Source organism: Oryctolagus cuniculus, chromosome 1, assembly GCF_051225735.1.
Source record: "Oryctolagus cuniculus isolate XC-2025 breed Fujian yellow rabbit chromosome 1, ASM5122573v1, whole genome shotgun sequence".
In the NCBI taxonomy this organism is placed as follows: domain Eukaryota; kingdom Metazoa; phylum Chordata; class Mammalia; order Lagomorpha; family Leporidae; genus Oryctolagus; species Oryctolagus cuniculus.
Window position 1 is genome coordinate 123,887,558 of NC_142867.1, and position 19,437 is coordinate 123,906,994.

At 47.9% G+C, this 19,437-nt stretch overlaps 1 protein-coding gene across 2 annotated transcripts in view; it reads right to left on the minus strand.

Moving 5' to 3' along the window:
• PRDM10 (PR/SET domain 10) overlaps positions 1–19,437 on the minus strand; it is a 118,333-nt gene that overhangs the window by 12,211 nt on the left and 86,685 nt on the right. For both annotated transcript variants that reach the window (XM_051847849.3, XM_089314321.1), the window contains exons 12-20: positions 17,256–17,603; positions 14,920–15,075; positions 9,910–10,089; positions 8,551–8,661; positions 6,726–6,926; positions 5,671–5,814; positions 5,018–5,188; positions 2,959–3,099; positions 710–878 (exon numbers count right to left, since the gene is read on the minus strand). In XM_051847849.3, coding sequence (XP_051703809.1) covers positions 710–878; positions 2,959–3,099; positions 5,018–5,188; positions 5,671–5,814; positions 6,726–6,926; positions 8,551–8,661; positions 9,910–10,089; positions 14,920–15,075; positions 17,256–17,603 — 1,621 coding nt within the window. The remainder of the gene's footprint in view (positions 1–709; positions 879–2,958; positions 3,100–5,017; positions 5,189–5,670; positions 5,815–6,725; positions 6,927–8,550; positions 8,662–9,909; positions 10,090–14,919; positions 15,076–17,255; positions 17,604–19,437) is intronic.

The following is a 19,437-nucleotide window of genomic DNA, read 5'->3' on the forward strand; positions in this document are numbered from 1 at the left end:
TCTGCCTAGTCTCAACTCCCGCAGCCCGCCTATTCCCACTTGCCCAGCACCCATCTCAGGGCTTGGGAACAACCCGCACATCTATGCCCTGTACCAGGTGATGGTCTCTTTGAGCCCAGAGGAGCTCATTAGGAGAAGCAGCCCAGAGGAGCAATTTCAAGGATGAACACTGGAGTCAGAGTCCATTTACAACTCATTATGTCTGAGTTGTCTTATCCGTAAAATGCAAATGGCAACTGTATTTACCTCCCAGGTTTTAGTGAATACCGAATGTGACATATACGGCTCAGAATCATTCCTGGCATATGATGAGAGCTTGCTGGAAGCTGGCTAACAGTTAGTGTCAACAGGAATCTTTGCAAACCCAGGGTCCAGTGACTGGCACAGGCATTCAATAAACATTGGTGGAAGGGACGAATCTCTGCCACCAACATACCCTCCATGCATCCATCCTATGTAAGTTCCCTACCTGCACTTTCTCCAGCATTAACGTCTGAAGACGCCATACCAAGGTGGCTCTCTGAGATCAACATGGTGCCTTGAAGTTTGTCACAAAACCTTGACATACATGCATTATAGAGTGTGGAAAATGACCACTTGATATTTTCATCCTGAGTGCTACTATAAAGTGGATGGCACTATGCTCCAGGACAAGACATCCCCACCCACGGCCTAAATATACAGCACCGTCCCTGTCGTTTTCACTCACGATAGCCACGGAAGGAGTTCCAAGCGTTGGGCAGGTACGTGTGCTGGACAGAGGAGTTCTGCTGCTGCTGCAGGGCCTGCCCTTGGGTGGAAGAACCGCCTGGTATGTGGGAGGGACTGAGCCCCTGCTGAGACTGCTGGGGAGAGGGGCTCAAAGGCTGCCCAGCTACCTGGGGAGAAAGAGAAGGAAGAGTAGGGAATGATGAATTTACAGTGCAGCTAAGACTCACAAGTCAGCCAAGGAAGTAAATCAGACTACCATGAATTCGAATACCGGAGTCATCACAGCTAAAGCAATAATATTTTAAGTAACAGCGGAATTTATGAAACGCAACTGTAACTCCAAAATTCTAATCTGTCTTCAAAGGAGTCTGCAGAAACCTAATTTCGATAAAATTAGAAAGGCAAACTATGGGGCCAGAGCTGTGGTGCAGCAGGTTAACGCCCTGGCCTGAAGCGCCGGCATCCCATTTGGGTGCTGGTTCTAGGCCCAGCTGCTCCTCTTCCGATCCAGCTCTCTGCTATAGCTTGGGAAAGCAGTGGAGGATGGCCCAAGTCCTTGGGCTCCTGCACCCGCATGGGAGACCCAGAAGAAGCTCTTGGCTCCTGGCTTCGGATCGGTGCAGCTCTGGCCGTTGCGGTCATCTGGGGAGTGAACCAGCGGATGGAAGACCTCTCTCTCTGTCTCTACCTCTCTCTGTGACTCTGTCTTTTAAATAAATAAAATAAATGTTAAAAAAAGAAAAAAGAAAGGCAAACTAATGAAAGCAAAACTATAACATGAGGTTAAAAAAAAAAAAAAAAAAACCTTGGAAGTGAAATAACTTGGCTAAGTGACAAAGCTAGTTTGGAACACAAACAGAAACCACAAGTCACAATCTCCACTAATCTGCTTGGAAGGGCCTACTGCTGACTGTAAGCTGAAGCCCGCATTCCACAGCCTGCCACTCCAGGTCCTCCACAAACCAGCCCCAAACTAGCTTCCCAACTTTCTTCCCAAACATCACTTCCTGTTATGAACCTGAATGGAATGTACCACAATTTCCCATGACTGTCTTCACTAACCGTGTGAGCTTATTCAGACTGTAATACTTTCCTCTATACCGTATGGAAATTGGACTTTTCCTTCAAGACTAAGACCACTTCTTCTACTAAAAGGTCCTTGGTTCCCTGATAAACAATCATTCCTCCACAAAACCCCCAGAACTTAAGTATACATCTTACAAAATGACTCAATCACACAAACACAGTAAGACTCCACCAAGTCAGCACACCAAATTACAGAGGCAATTTAGCAATTGCATTTACAGTGAGAAGCAAAGGCCAGTGTCATTTCTAGGATTTCATATCACAGGGCTCCAAGTGGGAAGGAGCGCTCATCACTTGATATATGTGTGTCTTTACCAATATAAAAACTGGAGGCAAAGATAAGACTCTTTAATTAAGGTTCAAAAATAAAGATACAGTCTCAAAAGTTGAGGCTGGGTCTAAAAATGTCTTCACCATTATTAACTCATATGGTCCCTGAGACCATGTTAAATTGTCAGAACATTTCACACAGAAGTGTACCTGGGGGGATCAAAATTGTGGCTCAGCAGGTTAAGCCGTCACCTGCAACACCAGCATCCCATATGAGTGCTGGTAGTTCGAGTCCCAGCTGCTCCACTTACAAACTAGCTCCCTGCTAACGCGCCTGGGAAGGCAGCAGAACACAGCCCAAGTCCCAGGGCTCCTGCACTCACATGGGAGACCCAGAAGAATCTCCTGGCTCCTGGCTTCAGCCAGTCCCAACCCTGGACACTGTAGCCATTTGGGGAGTGAACCAACAGATGGAAAATCTCTCTCTCCTAATTCTGCCTTTCAAATACATAAATAAATCTCTCTTTTTAAAAAAGATTTATTTATGCATTTGAAAGAGTTACACAGAGAGAGGAGGAGAGGTAGAGAGAAGAGAGAGAAAGAGAGGTTCACTCCCCAATTGGCCACAATGGGCAGAGCTGTGCTGATCCAAAGCCAGGAGCCAAGAGCTTCTTCCAGGTCTCCCATACTGGTGCAGGGGCCCAAGGACTTGGGCCATCCTCCACTGCTTTCCCAGGCCATAGCAGAGAGCTGGATCGGAAGAGGAGCAGCTGGGCCTAGAACTGGTGCCCATATAGGATGCCGGCACTGCAGGTGACAGCTTTACCTACTATGCCACAGCATCGGTCCCCATGAATAAGTCTTTAAACAAATTTTTTTAAAAAAGTGTACCTGGGAGGGCGAGGGAGTTGAGGTGGTGGGCTCTGTCACCTGGATGTGCTGCACCTGGATGGCATGCGGGGTGTAGGTCTGGGGGTCATGCAGCTGGCCGACATCCACAGTGGGCTGCTGAGACTGGTGGGGGGAGGTGGCCTGGCGGGAGAGAAAAACGGGCCCAGAAACCAGACACGTGTGAGTACTGACTGAGGTTAAGGGCAGTTCCTTCCAGACCCCGACAGAAACAGAACGGCTGGAACATCAGATCCAAGGAGGCCTTCCCACAGGTCCCATCCCTAAGCCAGGGCAGACCGGAGCACAGAAAAAAATGGTTTCAAATATTATGCTTCTGAAACATAAGCCACTAACCATTAAATTCTGGAAGAGGGCAGGGATATGCTCAGAGTTCCTAATAATAAGCTGAATGAGAAGCTCTTAGAGCAAACAATCTTCCGTCCTCAAATTTCAATTAAATGTAACGGTCAACCTTTTACAGTTAAAAGAGATCAAAGGAGAGAATTTTCTTTTAGTTTGTCATTGTGGTTCCTAATCTTTTACATTTCACTGACATTTTTCAAAATCTGCCTAAAGTACACCCCCACCCCCAAATCCCCAAGTAATAGGCATCTGGATCATGTTTGTTTGTTTGTTTTACAGGCAGAGTGGACAGTGAGAGAGAGAGACACAGAGAAAGGTCTTCCTTTGCCGTTGGTTCACCCTCCAATGGCCGCCGCGGCCGGCGCACTGCGGCCGGCGCACCACGCTGATCCGAAGCCAGGAGCCAGGTGCTTCTCCTGGTCTCCCATGGGGTGCAGGGCCCAAGCACTTGGGCCATCCTCCACTGCACTCCCGGGCCACAGCAGAGAGCTGGCCTGGAAGAGGGGCAACCGGGACAGAATCCGGCGCCCCAACCAGGACTAGAACCCGGTGTGCTGGCGCCGCAAGGCGGAGGATTAGCCTAGTGAGCTGCGGCGCCGGCCTGGATGATGTTTTATAGACAACTTCAAGACTCATAGATTCCTCCACAGCCTAAAGCCAAGAAAGCCCCCCCCAAGAAAAACAAGAGTCAAGCCAAGTCAATGACTGTGATAACTTGTCATTTTCTGGGGCCAGCACTATGGCACAGTGGTTGAGCCGGCTGCTGCCTGCGAGACAGGCTTCCCGTATGAGTGCTGGTTTGAGTCCCGGCTGCTCCACTGCTGATCCAGCTCCCTGCTAATGGCAGGGAAAAGCAGTGGAAGATGGCCTAAATGTCAGGCCCTCTGCCATCCACGTGAAAGACCCAGATGAAGCTCCCAGCTCCTGCCTTCAGCCTGGCCCAGCTCTGGCCATTGTGGCCATTTGGGGAGTAAACCAGCCAATGAAAGATCTCTCTTTCTGTCTCTCCCTTTCCATGTAATAAATAATAATAATAATAAAAACTTCTCATTTTCTATATCCACATTGGTTTTAAATTTTCCGAATCCAGATGATTTCAAAGCAACAAGATTGTCCTCTGGTGCCTAGAGTACACTTCCTTGGCAAAATTAAACAATGCAATAGTTCTGGGAGAACTGTGGCTTTTAGCTCCTGATCAGTAAGACTTACATGGTAGAAGAAATACCATTGTACCTCTTTACTAAAAAATGTCCTGACTGATATCCAGAGAGTGAATCAAACATTTTCCTTCCAACCTCCCAGGAATACACATCACTCGATATCCAGGTAGGGCTTTAGCAAACGGGCTCATTCCCAGGGACTCAGCCCAGATGCTAGAAGATGAAGCATTGGGAAGAGGCCCAGACTGACTGTCCTGCAATAGCACTGCCCTGCAGTAGCACAAGGTACTAAATATGCCAGACTGAGAATCCCCAACTCCCTAAGACAGCCATCTCTCACAACGCTGAGTCCAGGGCTCTCACCAGCCCGGGGAGGCCAGAGGTGGGCGTTTCACAAGTGCTTGGGTCTCAGGATGCACGTGCAAGGGTACGTCATGCAGAGCCGGCTGCTCTTCTGAGAACTGACCCCAGCTCCCGGCCTGGCTGATGGCACCGTGGTGTTCCCAGAGCTGAAGAGCAAGGAAGGTGATACGTACCGGGGCTACCTGCACCACTTGAAGCTGTATGTGTTGAGGCTGCTGCAGACCAGAGGCAGACTGAGACACAGGGATATACTGAATCCTCTGGTAATCCCCCTGGGGCGTTCGGTAGTCTGTTGTTAGGGTCTGGGACAGCTCTGTCATTGCCTGGGTGAGCAGGTCTGTTGTCTACAAAAAAAGCACACCGCACATTCACTGGTGACATGACGGTCTGCAGCTATTCCAGTGCTCTTCAATCCTACCAGACTTTAGTGTGTCTCTCACTGATGGGTCACAGAGCTACAAATTATCCCTGAACCCAGGAGAAATACTCTGAGCTTGAGAGGATGCTGGGAGATTATCTCAATATCTACACCAGCAGCTACCGCTACGCGCGTCTGCCTGTCTGCGTGTGACCCAGCGGCACTGCTCTTGAGGACCCGACAATGCTGCAGGCCCTGAGCTGCACTGAAATTCCAGGTTCCCCTGGCACGGAGTTCTGGAAGGCATCCGCCAGGACCCAGTCCTAATCGTAATGCCTTTTGCAGGAAGCTGAACAATAACTGGCCACAGGTGCAGCCCCCTGACTCACAAGATGGACGTGGCTTTGGCGTTCTGAAGACACCAGGGTGCTGCGGGAGAGGAGCCCCTCCTCCTCGCCACGGACTTACCACCACAGTCTCTCCAGTGGCACTATCTGTCGTCAACACAGCTGGGGCAGTGCTGATCACGGCCGTCGTCAAGGGTGTGTGGATGGTGTTGGGGAGCTGGGCGTACTCTGGATGCTTCTTTCGAATGTGTTGGACCATCTTGGTCTGAAAAAGTAAGGCAAAAAACCAAGAGTAGTTACTGAAATTAGTCACTTTCGGTCTTATATGCAAACCTTCCAAAGGTGCCTAAGGTCTTTTCTCTTGATCCTTAAGGAGAAAGAAAAATTCAGAGGCGGCATTTCGCCAAGCAGCTAAAATGTACACATCCCACAGCAGAGTATCTGCGTTTGATTCCTGGCTCCAGCTTCTTGCTAATGGAGACCCTGGGAGGCATTGATGATGGAGACCTGGACTGAGTTCCCAGCTCCTGGCTTCAGCCCCATTCCAGCCATGCCCATTGCGGACATCTGGGGGGTGAACCAGCAGATGGCAGCTCACTCTGTATCTCCCCCTGTCTCTCTATCTCTCTCTCACTCGCTCTGTTGGCCTTTCAAAAAAAAAATTTGAGCAACATTGACTCTATGCCTATACTTACTAAAATGGCACACTATGAAAGATTAAAAAAAAAAAAAAGGCAAGGGGCAGAAAAGAAGTAAAAATCCACAGGATCATCTTCCACCAGGCAAGAGCTGGGCACCTCACAGCATCCCCCAGCCACGCTACTGTGGGCAGTAAATCCCCCAGCAAAAACGGCCCCCTTTCCAGGGACCACTGCCTAAGTTCCTCTGCTGTGCCCCCAACAGCAGGAACTCATAAACTATGAGCATGGAACCCTCACAGAGGGAGCCCTGTGCAGGCTGAGGGAAACCGACGAGGGTCAGGCATCCCCGGCTCCGGGGGAAATGCCACAGTACTGTCTTCCCATCCTTTGCTGTGGCCCCTGTTTATAGGGACTACGGGAACAACTCTTTTAGTCCCTTATCCAGTCCAAAGGAGCTACTTGGCCATCTCGCTGAGAAGTCATCTCCTCCTAAGAGATGCCTCGGGTAGTGCTTGTGGCTTCGGGGGAGTCGTACCTTGCTGCTGTACTGCTTGGAGCAGTGAGGGCAGCAGACGGGAGGCGTGGCGATGGTGCCCGTCAGCTGGGTGTGGGTGCTCAGCATGGGGTCGGGCTCTCCGGGGCCAGCAGGACGAAGTTTCCTTATGCTTGGCGGGAGCTCAGCTCCTGGGTGATTCTTCAGAATGTGGGCTTTCCGCTTACTCGCACTTTTATAAACCTGCAAATTCAAATGCGCTGCCATGAGAGCAGTGTACAGTTCTGCTTTCTTGCTCAAGGCAAACCATCTAGCAATCCCACAAGGAGGAAATAAGGGAAAGGATTCATGTAGATGAAAATGAAACGTATTCTCTAATGAAAGGTAATAAGGATATACCATAAATTAGGATAAGAACATAATACAGATATGCTAGGCATCTTCCTTGAGTTTATAAATCTAAGACTGCAACTATAACAACACCCATTACCCTAAAGTTTAAAAGGTGAATATACAGGCACTGGCGCTGTAGCGTGGTGGGTCAAGCTGCCACCTGTGACACCAGCATCCCACATGGGTACTGGTTCGTGCCCTAGCTGTTCCACTTCTGATCCAACTCCCTGCTAGTGGCCTGGGAAGAGCAGCAGAGTAGCCCAAGTATTTGGGCCCCTGCTACCCTATGGGAGACCCTGGTGAAGCTCCTGGCTCCTGGCTTTGGCCTGGCCCAGCTCAGGCTATTATAGCCATCTGGGGAGTGAACCAGCAATGGAAGATCTCTGTTTCTCTGTCTCTCCCCCTCTGTGACTCTGATTTTCAAATAAATAAATAAATCTAATAAAATAAATTAAAAGGTAGATGTACAGACAAAGAAAACTGATTTGAAAGCGGCCTAAGATGCACATAGCTGACTACTGGGAGCCAAGGAATCTGCCAAAGGAATTAACCTCTAGTGGAGGAATCTATGTTTAAAAAATGTTTCTTGGGGCTGGTGTTGTGGCGCAGCAGGTTAAAACCACAGCCTACAGTTCCAGCATCCCACTTGGGCGCCAGTTCAAGTCCTGGTTGCTCCATTTCCAATCCAGCTCCTTGTTAATGTACCTGGGAAAGCAGTGGAGGATGTCCCAAGACCTTGGGCCCCTGTACTCTCATGGGAGACCCAGAAGAAGCTCCTGGCTTCAGGCTGCAACCTGGCCCAGCCCCAGTCATTGCAGCCATTTGGGGAGGGAAACAGTGGATGGAACACCTCTCTCTCTCTCTCTCTCTCTCTCTCTCTCTCTCTTTCTCTAACTCTGCCTTTCAAATATATAAATAAATCTTTAAAAACACGTTTCTTATTTTTAAGCTAACAAAACTTCACTATGTAAGGAAATGATAAGATTATTTTACAATGAAACAACTAACAAATATTTTCTTTTGTCTTTTTTTGCAACTGCACACAAATAGAGAATTGGAGCAGTACCAGTGCAGAATTCTATCTCAACACTTTTTCATGTCCCACTCAATCTTCTAGGAATCCAAAAGCTATCAATATTTTAAAAGTAAGATGATAAACACTCTCATTTTAGATCTTAGGGGTTTAAAATGAATTCCCATACCAGGCTCTTGGTAATAGGTCTCTCCTTTTGTAACAAGAACCACAAAGAGTAGGTACAATAAGAAAAACAAAGCCAACTAAATTCTTAAGGAGAAAAATTGGCTTAAAATGAGGCTGTATCTGTAGCCCTTTTTATCTGAATGGAGAACTACTGAGACAGGGAACCATCTGCTAAGAACACCTGCAAGATCCTAGAACATATTTAGACATGCAGATAACGGGCTCCCTACAGGGCGCCCACAGGGGTGTATCAGAACAGAATTCTCCCTTTACCTTGTCACAGTACTGACAAAAGTAGTCACGGTTGGGTTTGATGATGGGGAGAGTTAGCTCTGGCACCTCTTCGATCTTCATGTCTGGGTGTCTCTTTGATAAGTGATTTACCTAAAGTGGGGGAAAAATGGTCAAAAGAGAAAAAAAAAAGAGACCCCTCTGTTAACAGAAGCTAACCAAATGCCTCTGACGACGAGTGCTGGCAGCTGCAGTTCTCTGAAGCCAGGGGCCCCCAAACAGTAAGATTAGTGGCTAACATCAGCATCACCAGAGCCATCCAACCCCAGCACACTAACAGGCACAGCTAAGAGCAGTTCCCAGCAATTCAGCAAACAACCGGGTGTGAGCTGGGTGGTGTGGATGTCATCGATGGGCTTCGGCTACAACACCTACAAACCGCGCCGGCATGAACGACTTGGGTGAATTCTCTCGAGGCAGCGCCGTCTTGTATCTTTCGTGCCCTAGCTTTACTGAGAACACTGAGATAGGAACTATGGCTCGGAATTTAAACATGGTGCCACGGCCTTCCAGGTCCCAGCAGAATGCTCACAACTTTGACAGGGGCAAAACGCATTGTGAGCAGTGGACTGGCCAGCTGGGCCGCCATGCCCTGCGGTGACAGACGGTCTCCTTCCACTACTATTTGAAACCTACAACACAGGTGCACTGACGGGGCATGGTCAAGGAGAAGGCAAAGATGCCCCCACTAGAAAGTCTACTCTAGGGATCACAGAAGAGGAGAGGAAAGAAAATGGAATAAGAGTAAAAGAAAAAAAAAAAAAAAAAAGACTGGGGGCTGGTGCTGTGGTGCAGCGGGTTAACACCCTGGCCTGGCCTGAAGCACCAGCATCCCGTAAGGGCGCTGGTTTGAGACCCAGCTGCTCCACTTCCACTCCAGCTCTCTGCTGTGGCCTGGGAAAGCAGTAGAAGGTAGCCTAGGTCCTTGGGCCCCTGCACCCACATGGGAGACCCAAAAGAAGCTCCTGGCTCCTGGCTTCAGATCAGTGCAGCTCCGGCCATTGAGGCCAATTGGGGAGTGAACCAGCAGATGGAAGACCTCTCTCTCTCTCTGCCTCTCCTCTCTCTGCATAACTTTGATTTTCAAATAAATCTTAAAAAAAAAAAAAAAAAAAAAAAACTGAAAGGATGAAGAAACACAAAAGCAGCCATGGAAAGCAGGAGAGAAGGAGGTCACTCGGACAGGGGCACAGGAGGGCGCGGAGACTGGAGCAGAGAGGGCTCCAGCTGGGGAAGTTGTGTGCCTGTTTCTCCCCCAGCCATGGACAGACAGAACCGCTCCAGGTGACAACGCAGGAGCCACGATCACCCCCCGGCAGCCCCCAGCCGCCTGGCACTGACCAGCATGCCTCGCCGCCGGAAGCCCATCATGCACAGCCGGCACTTGAACGTGAAGCTGTCGTAGTCCGTGGACGTGATGCGAGGCTTGAAGGTCTTGGAGCGGCTGATGCGGTCGGCTTTCTTGGCCTCCCTCTCTGGGTTGTGCATCCTCTGCATGTGTTCCCGCAGTTTGTCTTTTCGCTATTCGAAAGGAAGCGTTGGAAAGGGGGACAGGAGTGGGGTAGAAAACTTTCAGTTGAAGGAATAATGAGAAAAGCGTACAAATTTGCAGTCACCACAATCTCCTAGAGGCATCTAGGTTAGCTGGGGTGCTGGTGCACACCGGGACGGAGGTGGCCGGGAATGACTTTATTCCCTGGCAAGCCAGAAAACACCACTAAATGGGAAGGTACACCCTGATTTTTGAGGGGGAACACTGCATTATATAGAGGAGTTCATAGGGTACGTGCAGTAAGGACGGGCTTAAGAACTCTAAGACAAATTGAAAATGAGTGATGGGGGAGCTGGCACTGTGGTGTAGTAAGTAAAGCTGCCGCCAGCAGTGCCGGCATCCCGTGTGGACGCCGGCTCAAGTCCTGCTGCTCCACTTCCGATCTGGCTCTCTGCTGTGGCCTGGGAGAGCAGTGGAGGATGGCCCAAGTCCTTGGGCTCCTGCACCCACGTAGGAGACCCAGAGGAAGCTCCTGGCTCCTGGCTTCGGATCAGCATAGCTCCAGCTGCTGTGGCCATCTGGGGAGTGGATCAGCAGATGGAGGACCTCTCTCTCTCTGCCTCTCCTTCTCTTTCTGTGTAACTCGGACTTTCAAATAAACCAATGTTTAAAAAGATTTATTTTATTTATTTGAAAGGCAGAATTACAGAAAGAGAGAGAGAAAGAAAGAGAGATCTACCATTTGCTGGTTCATCCCCAAATGACCACAACAGCCAGTGTTGGGCCAGGACAAAGCCAGGAGCTTCTTCTGGGTCTCTCATGGGGGTGCAGGGGCCCAAGGACTTGGGCCACCTTCTGCTACCTTCCCAGGCACATTAGCAGGAAGCTGGATTGGAAGTGGAGCAGCCAGGACTCGAATCAGCACCCATATAGGGTGCCGGCACTGCAGGTGGCAGCTTTACCCACTACACCACAACATCGGCCCCAAGCAAGAATCTTTCACACAAGGACTTCGAGGTCCAGCTAAAAATGTAGACTGTCCGCTATGGATAGAGCGCAGGGCCTAGGACTCAGCTTCTGATTTATGAATCCAATGATTCATGCTGAATTTTTTGAGTCCATAAAGAAAAGATTAGGCCTAGCCCATCCAGAATAAAAAAAAAAAACAACCTCAAAAACATGCAAGCTCTCTGTCCAGGGAGGGCCTCCGGCTCTCTCTCTTGAACTGTTATTCATCTGGTGTAGATTTGAGCCTTTCTACAAGGCCAGTTCTTCCCTCTTTTCCCTCTTTTGGTATAGAGCCTTTTTTTTTTTTTTAACCACTTCATTTTTCAGTACAGTAATCCAACAAATATTCCTTGATGCCTACTAGCTAAGTGCCAAGTTCCAAAGGTAGGCTCCCTCCTACCTGCCTCTTTTGCAAACAACAGAGTTGAGACCCAACTGCTCCTTCCCCCTGGCTCCACCCCTTCTCATTCCTGGAAAGTCCAAAAGAGCCTGGCCAAAATTGCTTAGTCTAAGGTAAAGACTGGATTCAGAATATTGCCCTAAGAAAGATCATTTCTCAGGGCTGACACTGTGGCGTCAGCGGGTAAAGCCTCTGCCTGCAACGTGGGTAGGTTCACATCCTGGCTGCTCCAATTCTGATCCAGCTCCCTGCTAATGCACCTGGGAAAGCAGCAGAGGATGCCCCAAGTGCTTGGGCCCCTGCAACCCCGTGAGAGACCTGGAAGAAGCTCCTGGCTCCTAGCTTCATCCTGGCCCAGCCCTGTACATTGTGGGCATTTAGGAAGTGAACCAGTAGATGGAAGATTCCTCTCTCTCTCTCTCTCTGTAAACTCTGCCTTTCAAGTAAATTTTTAGACTTGGGTCCTAAGTACACAAATATTTCAGTATCTTAAAATAAATGAAAGCTGAAATACTCTGGTTCAAAGCATCCTGGATGGGGACTACTCAGCCTGCACTAACACATGCCAGGCCAACATGCAGTGAAGGGCATGTGTTTCTTGAATGCCCAACCTCCACAAGGCCTTTCCAACCTGCTATCTCCAAACCCAGATCCATTCTCTCCCCACCCTCCCCTCTGGCCTAAGTCCAGCTCCTTGTATCAGCTGTGTTCCCAAACATCCAGCTCCCAACCCATGGATCTCACCCCTCATCATCCCCCTTCATCCTTCCACACAGATGTGGGGTCCTGTTGGGCTTCCTCAAACATCTGTCTTGAATGTGGACCCTCTTCTCCAAGCCCACAGTCTCTGCCTGCAGTCAGCTCTAAGACCCCTGAAGCCCTCTTCACCATAAATCTAATTATTCAGCATCACGAGCTGGCTTAACCTATTTCTCAGGCTGCATCTCACCAGGGGCCTCTTACCAGGCCCTCCATCTCTCCACCTGTCACCATCTCCGGGCTGTGGCACTGCCTTAGTCACTGCTGCTCCCCCAATTCCTCATGCTCTCCCTTTGTCTACCCTTTAGTGAATTCAAAAGTGTCCCTTTCCCCTTACACACCCAAAACAGAGTCCATCACTCTCCTAGTACCTTATCCTTTGCTCTTTGGAACTACCAGGATTTTTTGAATGCATCTGTCTCATTTGCCCATGACACTGTGAGCTCCTTCAAGTCAGAAAGTCCTACTTCGCCTTTAGGTAAGCTGCCCTCATGAGATTTAACCATAGCAGGACAGGCACTTGCAATGCTTACATGCTTTGATGGGGTTTTCCAGCAAAAGGCCTTTGTAATTCAGGGCAGAATCACTTAAGCCAGGGACCCAAAAATGCCTCTTATGAAGCGAGGCAAAACGACGTGAGAGAGAGTACGAAAGTTTATTTCAAGCCAGGGATAGGAAGGAGAGCAAATCCAAGAGCCCAAGGAGAGCACATGCCACACATAAGTGGATGTAAGCAGAGCGTGGGCAAAGCAGCAGCACTAGGATCCAGGGAGGTGCCGGGAGCCTGATCCTGCAGGGTCTTCTAGGTCACAAGAACCTGGGAGCCTGTCTGTGGGAAGAGCTACTCGAGGGTTTTTCAGAAGGAACATGACATCAGATGTGTTCTCTAGAAAAATGACTCTGGGTACAGGCTGAGAGCTGCATTGACGGCATGCAGTGGTTATGTGCGGTGTCCACTTGGCTACGGGCACTACACTGAAATGCAATCCCCTCACAGTGTGGCTCCCACGCCCAGGAGCAGCGTCAAGGGCAGAGGTGCCTGCAGGTCTTCTCAGGTGCCTTGCCCTCTTGTCGACCTCCAGCCCTACTGGCCAACCGCCCATCCACCACCAGTTGTAGCAACACAGACCATGGACAGGGGCCAGCTTGAAGTTGGAGGAGCCTGGTTCCCACGTTCCCAGGGGAAGTTCTCATTTGTCCACCCAGACCAGAGCTTTGGAGAGTACAAGAGCAACTTCTCTGACCTCCCAAAATCTCCCTTCAGGCTCCAACTTCTCCACTTCTCCTAACATCTTAGTCTTCTAAGAAAATCCCTCACTATGTGATATTCATCCTGGTTTAGCTCCTCTGATTGAAGCCTGCCTAATTTACTGAGTGAAAGTTCAGAGGAAAACGGAAGTAGATGTACATTTTATGTTCCTAGCAGTTACAATGATATCTGGCCCAAGATTATCAAAGCGTGTTGAATGGATGGCCCGACAGTTTCACAAGATACAAATCCTGGGGCCACTGCTGTGGCATAGTGGGCTAAGCCTCGGCTGTGACAATGGCACCTTGTATGGGTGCTGGTTTATGTCCTGGCTGTTCTTTTTCCAGTCCAGCTCTCTAATATGGCCTGGGAAAGCAGTGGAGGATGGCCCAAGTGCTTGGGCCCCTGCACCTGTGTGGGAGACCTGGAAGAAGCTCCTGGCTTTGGGTGGGCCCAGCTCTGGCCATTGCAGCCATTTGGGGACTGAACCATCCGATGGAAGACCTTTTTCTCCCTCTCTCTGTCTGTAGCTCTACCTCTCAAATAATTAAATAAAATCTTTTTTTTTTAAAAGATACAGATCCTTCTAGATTTAATGTGTTTAAAAAATTAAGAACCAGAAAAATATCCAGAACCATTTATACTTCTCACATTGTAGTTCTCTACAGAGTTCCAGATCATGCTACTATATTAAAAGCCACTGATATTATATTCTATAACACACATCCCATAAAACTCAAGCTTTGACAAATGACTCCCTATTTCTCTTTAATAGCTTCATATTCTTTACAAATAGGCTCTTGGGTTTCCCCTCCTGGACCCATTTCTGATTTTTCTCCAGTTTTTTCCAGGACAGTGCAATCCGCAGTTGCATTCAATAGATTATCACTCAGTGACACTTTTGCAGATTCATCTGATTTCCCGACGAAGCAGCTATCACTGGTATTTTCTTGGTTTGGTGTAAGTTGCAGACAACTTACTGATACTTAGTACTTTTTATTTTAATCCTTGGAGGCATCATTGCCATTCCCCAAAGAAGTCTAAGCCCTCTCAGCATCTTCAGATGTCCCGCCTCCATCAGATGAGACTCCTGCTGCCTGCAGGGCTCAGTTACAGGCCCTGATACTGGGTTAGTGCTTCCTAAAACTTCTAAGTGGTAAATCAATGTATTGACGTCTCAGGAATCCTCAACAGTCACGTAGTGCTGCAAGTCATTCTACGTTTGGATTCTTGCACCAGATGATGCATTTTGACTATGTTTAGAGAATCTCAATTAGTTCTTGGGAGAAACTAAGGCAAATTTTCCATCCTAATTTTCAAAGGGCAAACACGAGATGTGAAGTGAGGATGCAAGTTCTTCACAAGCGGGCGAAAACCTGACGCAACGGAAAGTGCTTATCCTTAGCCTGAGCTCGCCCTGCAGGCTGTGCGCTGGTGGCATACCTTGAACTGCTTCCCACAGGTGGAGCACAGGAAGTCCTTGCGGTCCGAATGCCGAAGCATGTGCAGCCGCAGCTTGTCGGGCCGACAGAAGGCCTTGTCACACTCTGTGCACTGGTAGATTTTCTCCGAGTGGAAGCTGCGCACGTGCTTTTTCACCTGGCAAGAGAAGACCACGGGGAAACTCAGTTCACCAACGCTAGAGGGAGCCAAAGGCTTTACCGTGGACTTTCACCAGCCTGGCCGAGTAATCCAGTCAGATGGGATGACTGGCCTCAGTACCTATTATTATCCCTGCTACAAAGAGACAAAACAAAAAGCATAGGAAATCTTAACCTCTACCATGAAATGAAGAGAATAAAGAATGTTTGCTTGGTTAAAGCCCTAACCACTTAGAGAACATTTTTCTTAAAAGAGGGGCCCACACTGTAGTGTGGAGGGTTAAACCACTGCCCGCGATGCTAGTATCCCATTTTGGAGCACAGGTTCCGGTCCTGGCTGCTCCACTTCTGATCCAGCTTCCTGCTAATGCGCCTGGAAAGCAGTGGAGGATGGCCCAAGTCCCTGCCACCCACATGGGAGACCTGGATTTAGATCTAGGCTTTGGCCTGGCCCAGCCCAGCTCCCACTATTGTGGGTGTCTGGGAAGTCAGACAGCAGACGGAAGATCTCTCTCTCTTCTTGGCTCTTTGTCTCTGCCTTCCAAATGAATAAAATTAAAAAAAAAATTTTAATTTAAAATAAAACAAAGTAAATGCCTAGAAGAAAACATTTAAATGAAAAATAAAGAAAGCAGAGTTCCTTTCGGTTTAAATGAATCTTGCTAAAAATTACTTGTAGGAAGATAAAAAAAAATAATTCTCCCTCACTTTCTTCTGCCTTCAACACACACAGAAGCAATTTGGCCTCTGTCAGCCACCAATCCATCTACATCTAAAACCAGATTCTGAAGAATTACAGACATGAATTAGAGGACACAGAAAAAATTACCTGTTTATGAGAATAACACAGTACTAGTGTCACCTTTCTCAAACTGGGTTGTTCCCTTTACTTTGCATTAACTTAAATAAAGGACGATGGCCATTAAACTCTGCGAGCCATCCATACACAACGGAGGAGAGCTGTGGATGGGAGCTAAGTGGTGAGACACATCAAACTGTTCCTATAAGACATTTTGCTTCATTATTGTTGGAGTTTCTTTCTTTCTTTTCTAAAACTCCATTTGTCTTTAACTTTATAGATTTTTTTATCTTATAATTTTATTTGTATTTTTAGTATTTTTCATTGAAGTTCCTTCTTCTATTGAATTCTATCTTAAAGCAACCTTTCTAACATGTGTGTGAAGTGAGAAAACATCCAAGACTCTCAATACGGGCAGAAGTATGAGTCCTAGTCTCCTTTGGCTTTGGTAAGTCCTTTCTACAAGACATTTAGAATCAACTATTCACTGACTAGCAAATAAAAATATCACTTGATGTCCAAATGAAGTCCTGATTATTCTGAAACTTCAGCCATTTTGTTGTAACAAAGAATACACTACAAGGAGGCAGCCAGTGCATGATACAACAGTATAGTGTACACCAACTCTCTCTTTGTTTCATGCCAAAATATAAGACCTCGCAAAAGCAAGACAGTCTGAAACTACGGTGGTAGGGTGATGATGGTTCTAGTCTACAAAAGTGGGAGAATGTCTTCAATAGGCTCTACATATTTTATGAGTAACTGATAAGGACAAGGATTAAGAAAGACTCTCACAAAATTACAACTAGATCTGGATAGTTTTATTTGTAACGTGACACAAATGTTTAAACTGGCATCCCATAAGGACACCGATTCAAGTCCTGGCTATTCCACTTCCAATCCAGCCCCCTGCTAATGTGCCTGAGAAAGCAGGGGAAGATGGTCCAAGTGTTTGGGCTCCTGAACCCATATGGGAGACCTGGAAGAAGCTCCTGGCTCCTGGCTCCTGGCTTCAGCCTGGCTCAGCCCAGGCCATTACCATTTGGGGAGTGAACCAGTGGATAGAAGATCTCTCTCTTTCTTTCTCTCTCTCTCTCTCTTCCTCTCTCTCTCTCTCTCAATCTGCCATTCTGTCTTTCAAATAAATCTTTTTTTTTAAAAAGTGTGTAAAAAAATGTGTCAATGTCTGATCTGCACATTCAAGGATCATCATCTTTTGTGCATCAAAAGCAGTTTGAGGACAAAATATTCTCCAGTCCAAAGTTATTTCAAGGAAAGGATGACAACGCAGGTGCCAGGCAGCCCCAATCTTCCAAACACTGAAGTTTCTTTTACCAAAGAAGGAAGCAGACAGGAATCTCGGCAGCAGAGACACTCACCTGGATGAAATCTGGGAACCGTTTCTTACAAGTTGGGCAGGTGAAGTAGCCATCATTGATATGAATGGCCACGTGATCTTTCAACAAATCAAGGCGGTCAAAGGAGTCTGGGCAAAAAATGCAAGAGTAAGTCTTCTGGTCCGAGTGGAGCTTCATGTGGCTCTCCAAGGACGCACTGCTGATGAAGCCCTTGTTACAGAGGTCACAGGTCAGCGGGCAGTTCCCCTCCCGCCCATGGAAGCGCAAGTGTTGGTCCAGTTTGTCCTTTTCACGGAAGGCCTTCCCACACTGCAAACACTTAAAAGGCCGGAAGGACTTCCGAATAAACAGATGTTGAAGAGCTGCGTTCTGAAAGACATACACAAACGAGATTATGTAGGGTGGAAGTGCAGGGTGCAGGGGGATCACTGGTGTAGACAGAGAGAGGGGCTTTTCTGCAATCACAGGCTTCCCAAAGGAGTCAAACTCTTGGGCATGGACGAGGAGAGAAGACTGGCCTGGCAAAGGCGCGGAAAAGGAAGCCATCTTGGACAAGACAACTCTTTTTTTTTTTTTTTTGGCTTTTCTTTTATGTCTATGTAGGTGTGTTTGCTTCTGAAAGGATTTAAGCAACATTCAAACAAAGTGTTCTCAATAGAAGATCTGTATGATGAGACAAACCCCAGAATGGAATAGGATACAAACGAAAGATTTGGAAGAAAAGAGGGCGAGTCACATGGACATGCAGGAGGCTGGAGGAGTCAGCCAAACGTCACTTGCTGAAGTCCGTAAGCCAAAAAAGTCTGCAGCCTGATGGAAGTGTTCAGCAAAAACAAGCAACAAAGGAGCACTACAGGGCAGAACGCTTGGCCGTGGGTGGGTTTGGAAGAGCAGACAAATACAGGGCTTCCTTTGGGGGTGACGAATGTCCTGGAATTATACAGCGGTGACAGCGGAGCAGCTTCAGGAATAGTCCAAGAACCACTTTAAAAGGGTGAATTTTAGGCTATATGAATTGTAGACCTTAATTTTTACAAAAGAATAATTAAAAAGGAAACAAAGAGTTCGGATGGATGTGAATGTGTCCGTGAGGTATGGGGCCTGAGCACACACCATAAAGGGATCAAAAGCACCTCATCACTTCCTACTTAGAAACTGCGGAGGGCAAGTTCCAAGGCAGCTGGGTAGTTCTAGGGGCTAGCACGCCGCGCTAACCAGGGTAAGCACATTGCTTCATCCCCTGTCTAGAACAGTCAGTTTTGCTTTTCGTTCCATCACAGACTGCACCTTAGCTGACGAGCCATCTGTACACTCAGGCAGCTCTAGGGACTCCGAGTGAGAGAACGTGGGTACTCAGCGCAAACACCCAGGACTGCATGGAGAAACCCGTCACGCTCGGCGAGGACCGGATGCACAGGGTACCCTCTCAAGTCACAACACAGCATCAGGATTTCAGTTATGCTACCCACAAGCACTCATTCCTAAGTTCCTCAAAACACCGCGGGAAGGCTCAGATAGCTGTGAGAGGGGAGGAGAAGTCCCTCAAAGTGTACACCTGTGACCAGGGACGCCCATGCAGCTGTAGGGAACTGCAACGGAAGAATTAACGGAGCTCTTAAAGCTTTGTTTGTGCAATGAAGAAGGTACGTGAGCAACGCTTTTAACTCTTCATTACTTAAGAGCAGCGGCCTCTAAACTAAATTTGTTGTGAAATAATCATTTAAGGGAAGAAAGCAAAATAATTATTTTTGATTAAGTGAAATGCCTGACCACAGTCACTTTGTAAGAGATAAACTTCCTTCTCAGGGCTTCTCTAGCAGGGTGAGGAGAATGTTTTCAGACACCAGCTACTCGCTTAGCCTAAGAGGATCATTGGCGGCTCTGCTGACTTCCCAGGCTGACCATGGCTGCTGCCAGGAGTCTCCTTTGATTCTAGATTCCTCAATACATGGCTTACTTAGCTCATAGGAAACACTTGACAGTGGATTAGGCACTGGAATGTTTTTCACATGAACTTCAAAAAAAAAAACCATTTCAAGTTCTCTCCCGTATCATCTGCAGAGATCGTAAGAACAGATCTTTCCCAAACCAGCCACAGAACTTCCTCTCCTTGCTTCTATCGATGAGCAGCCACCTAATCCTTTTACCTCATCTGCTTAGATACTTATTTTACATAAAAGCTCCTCCCATTCTGTCTACTTTC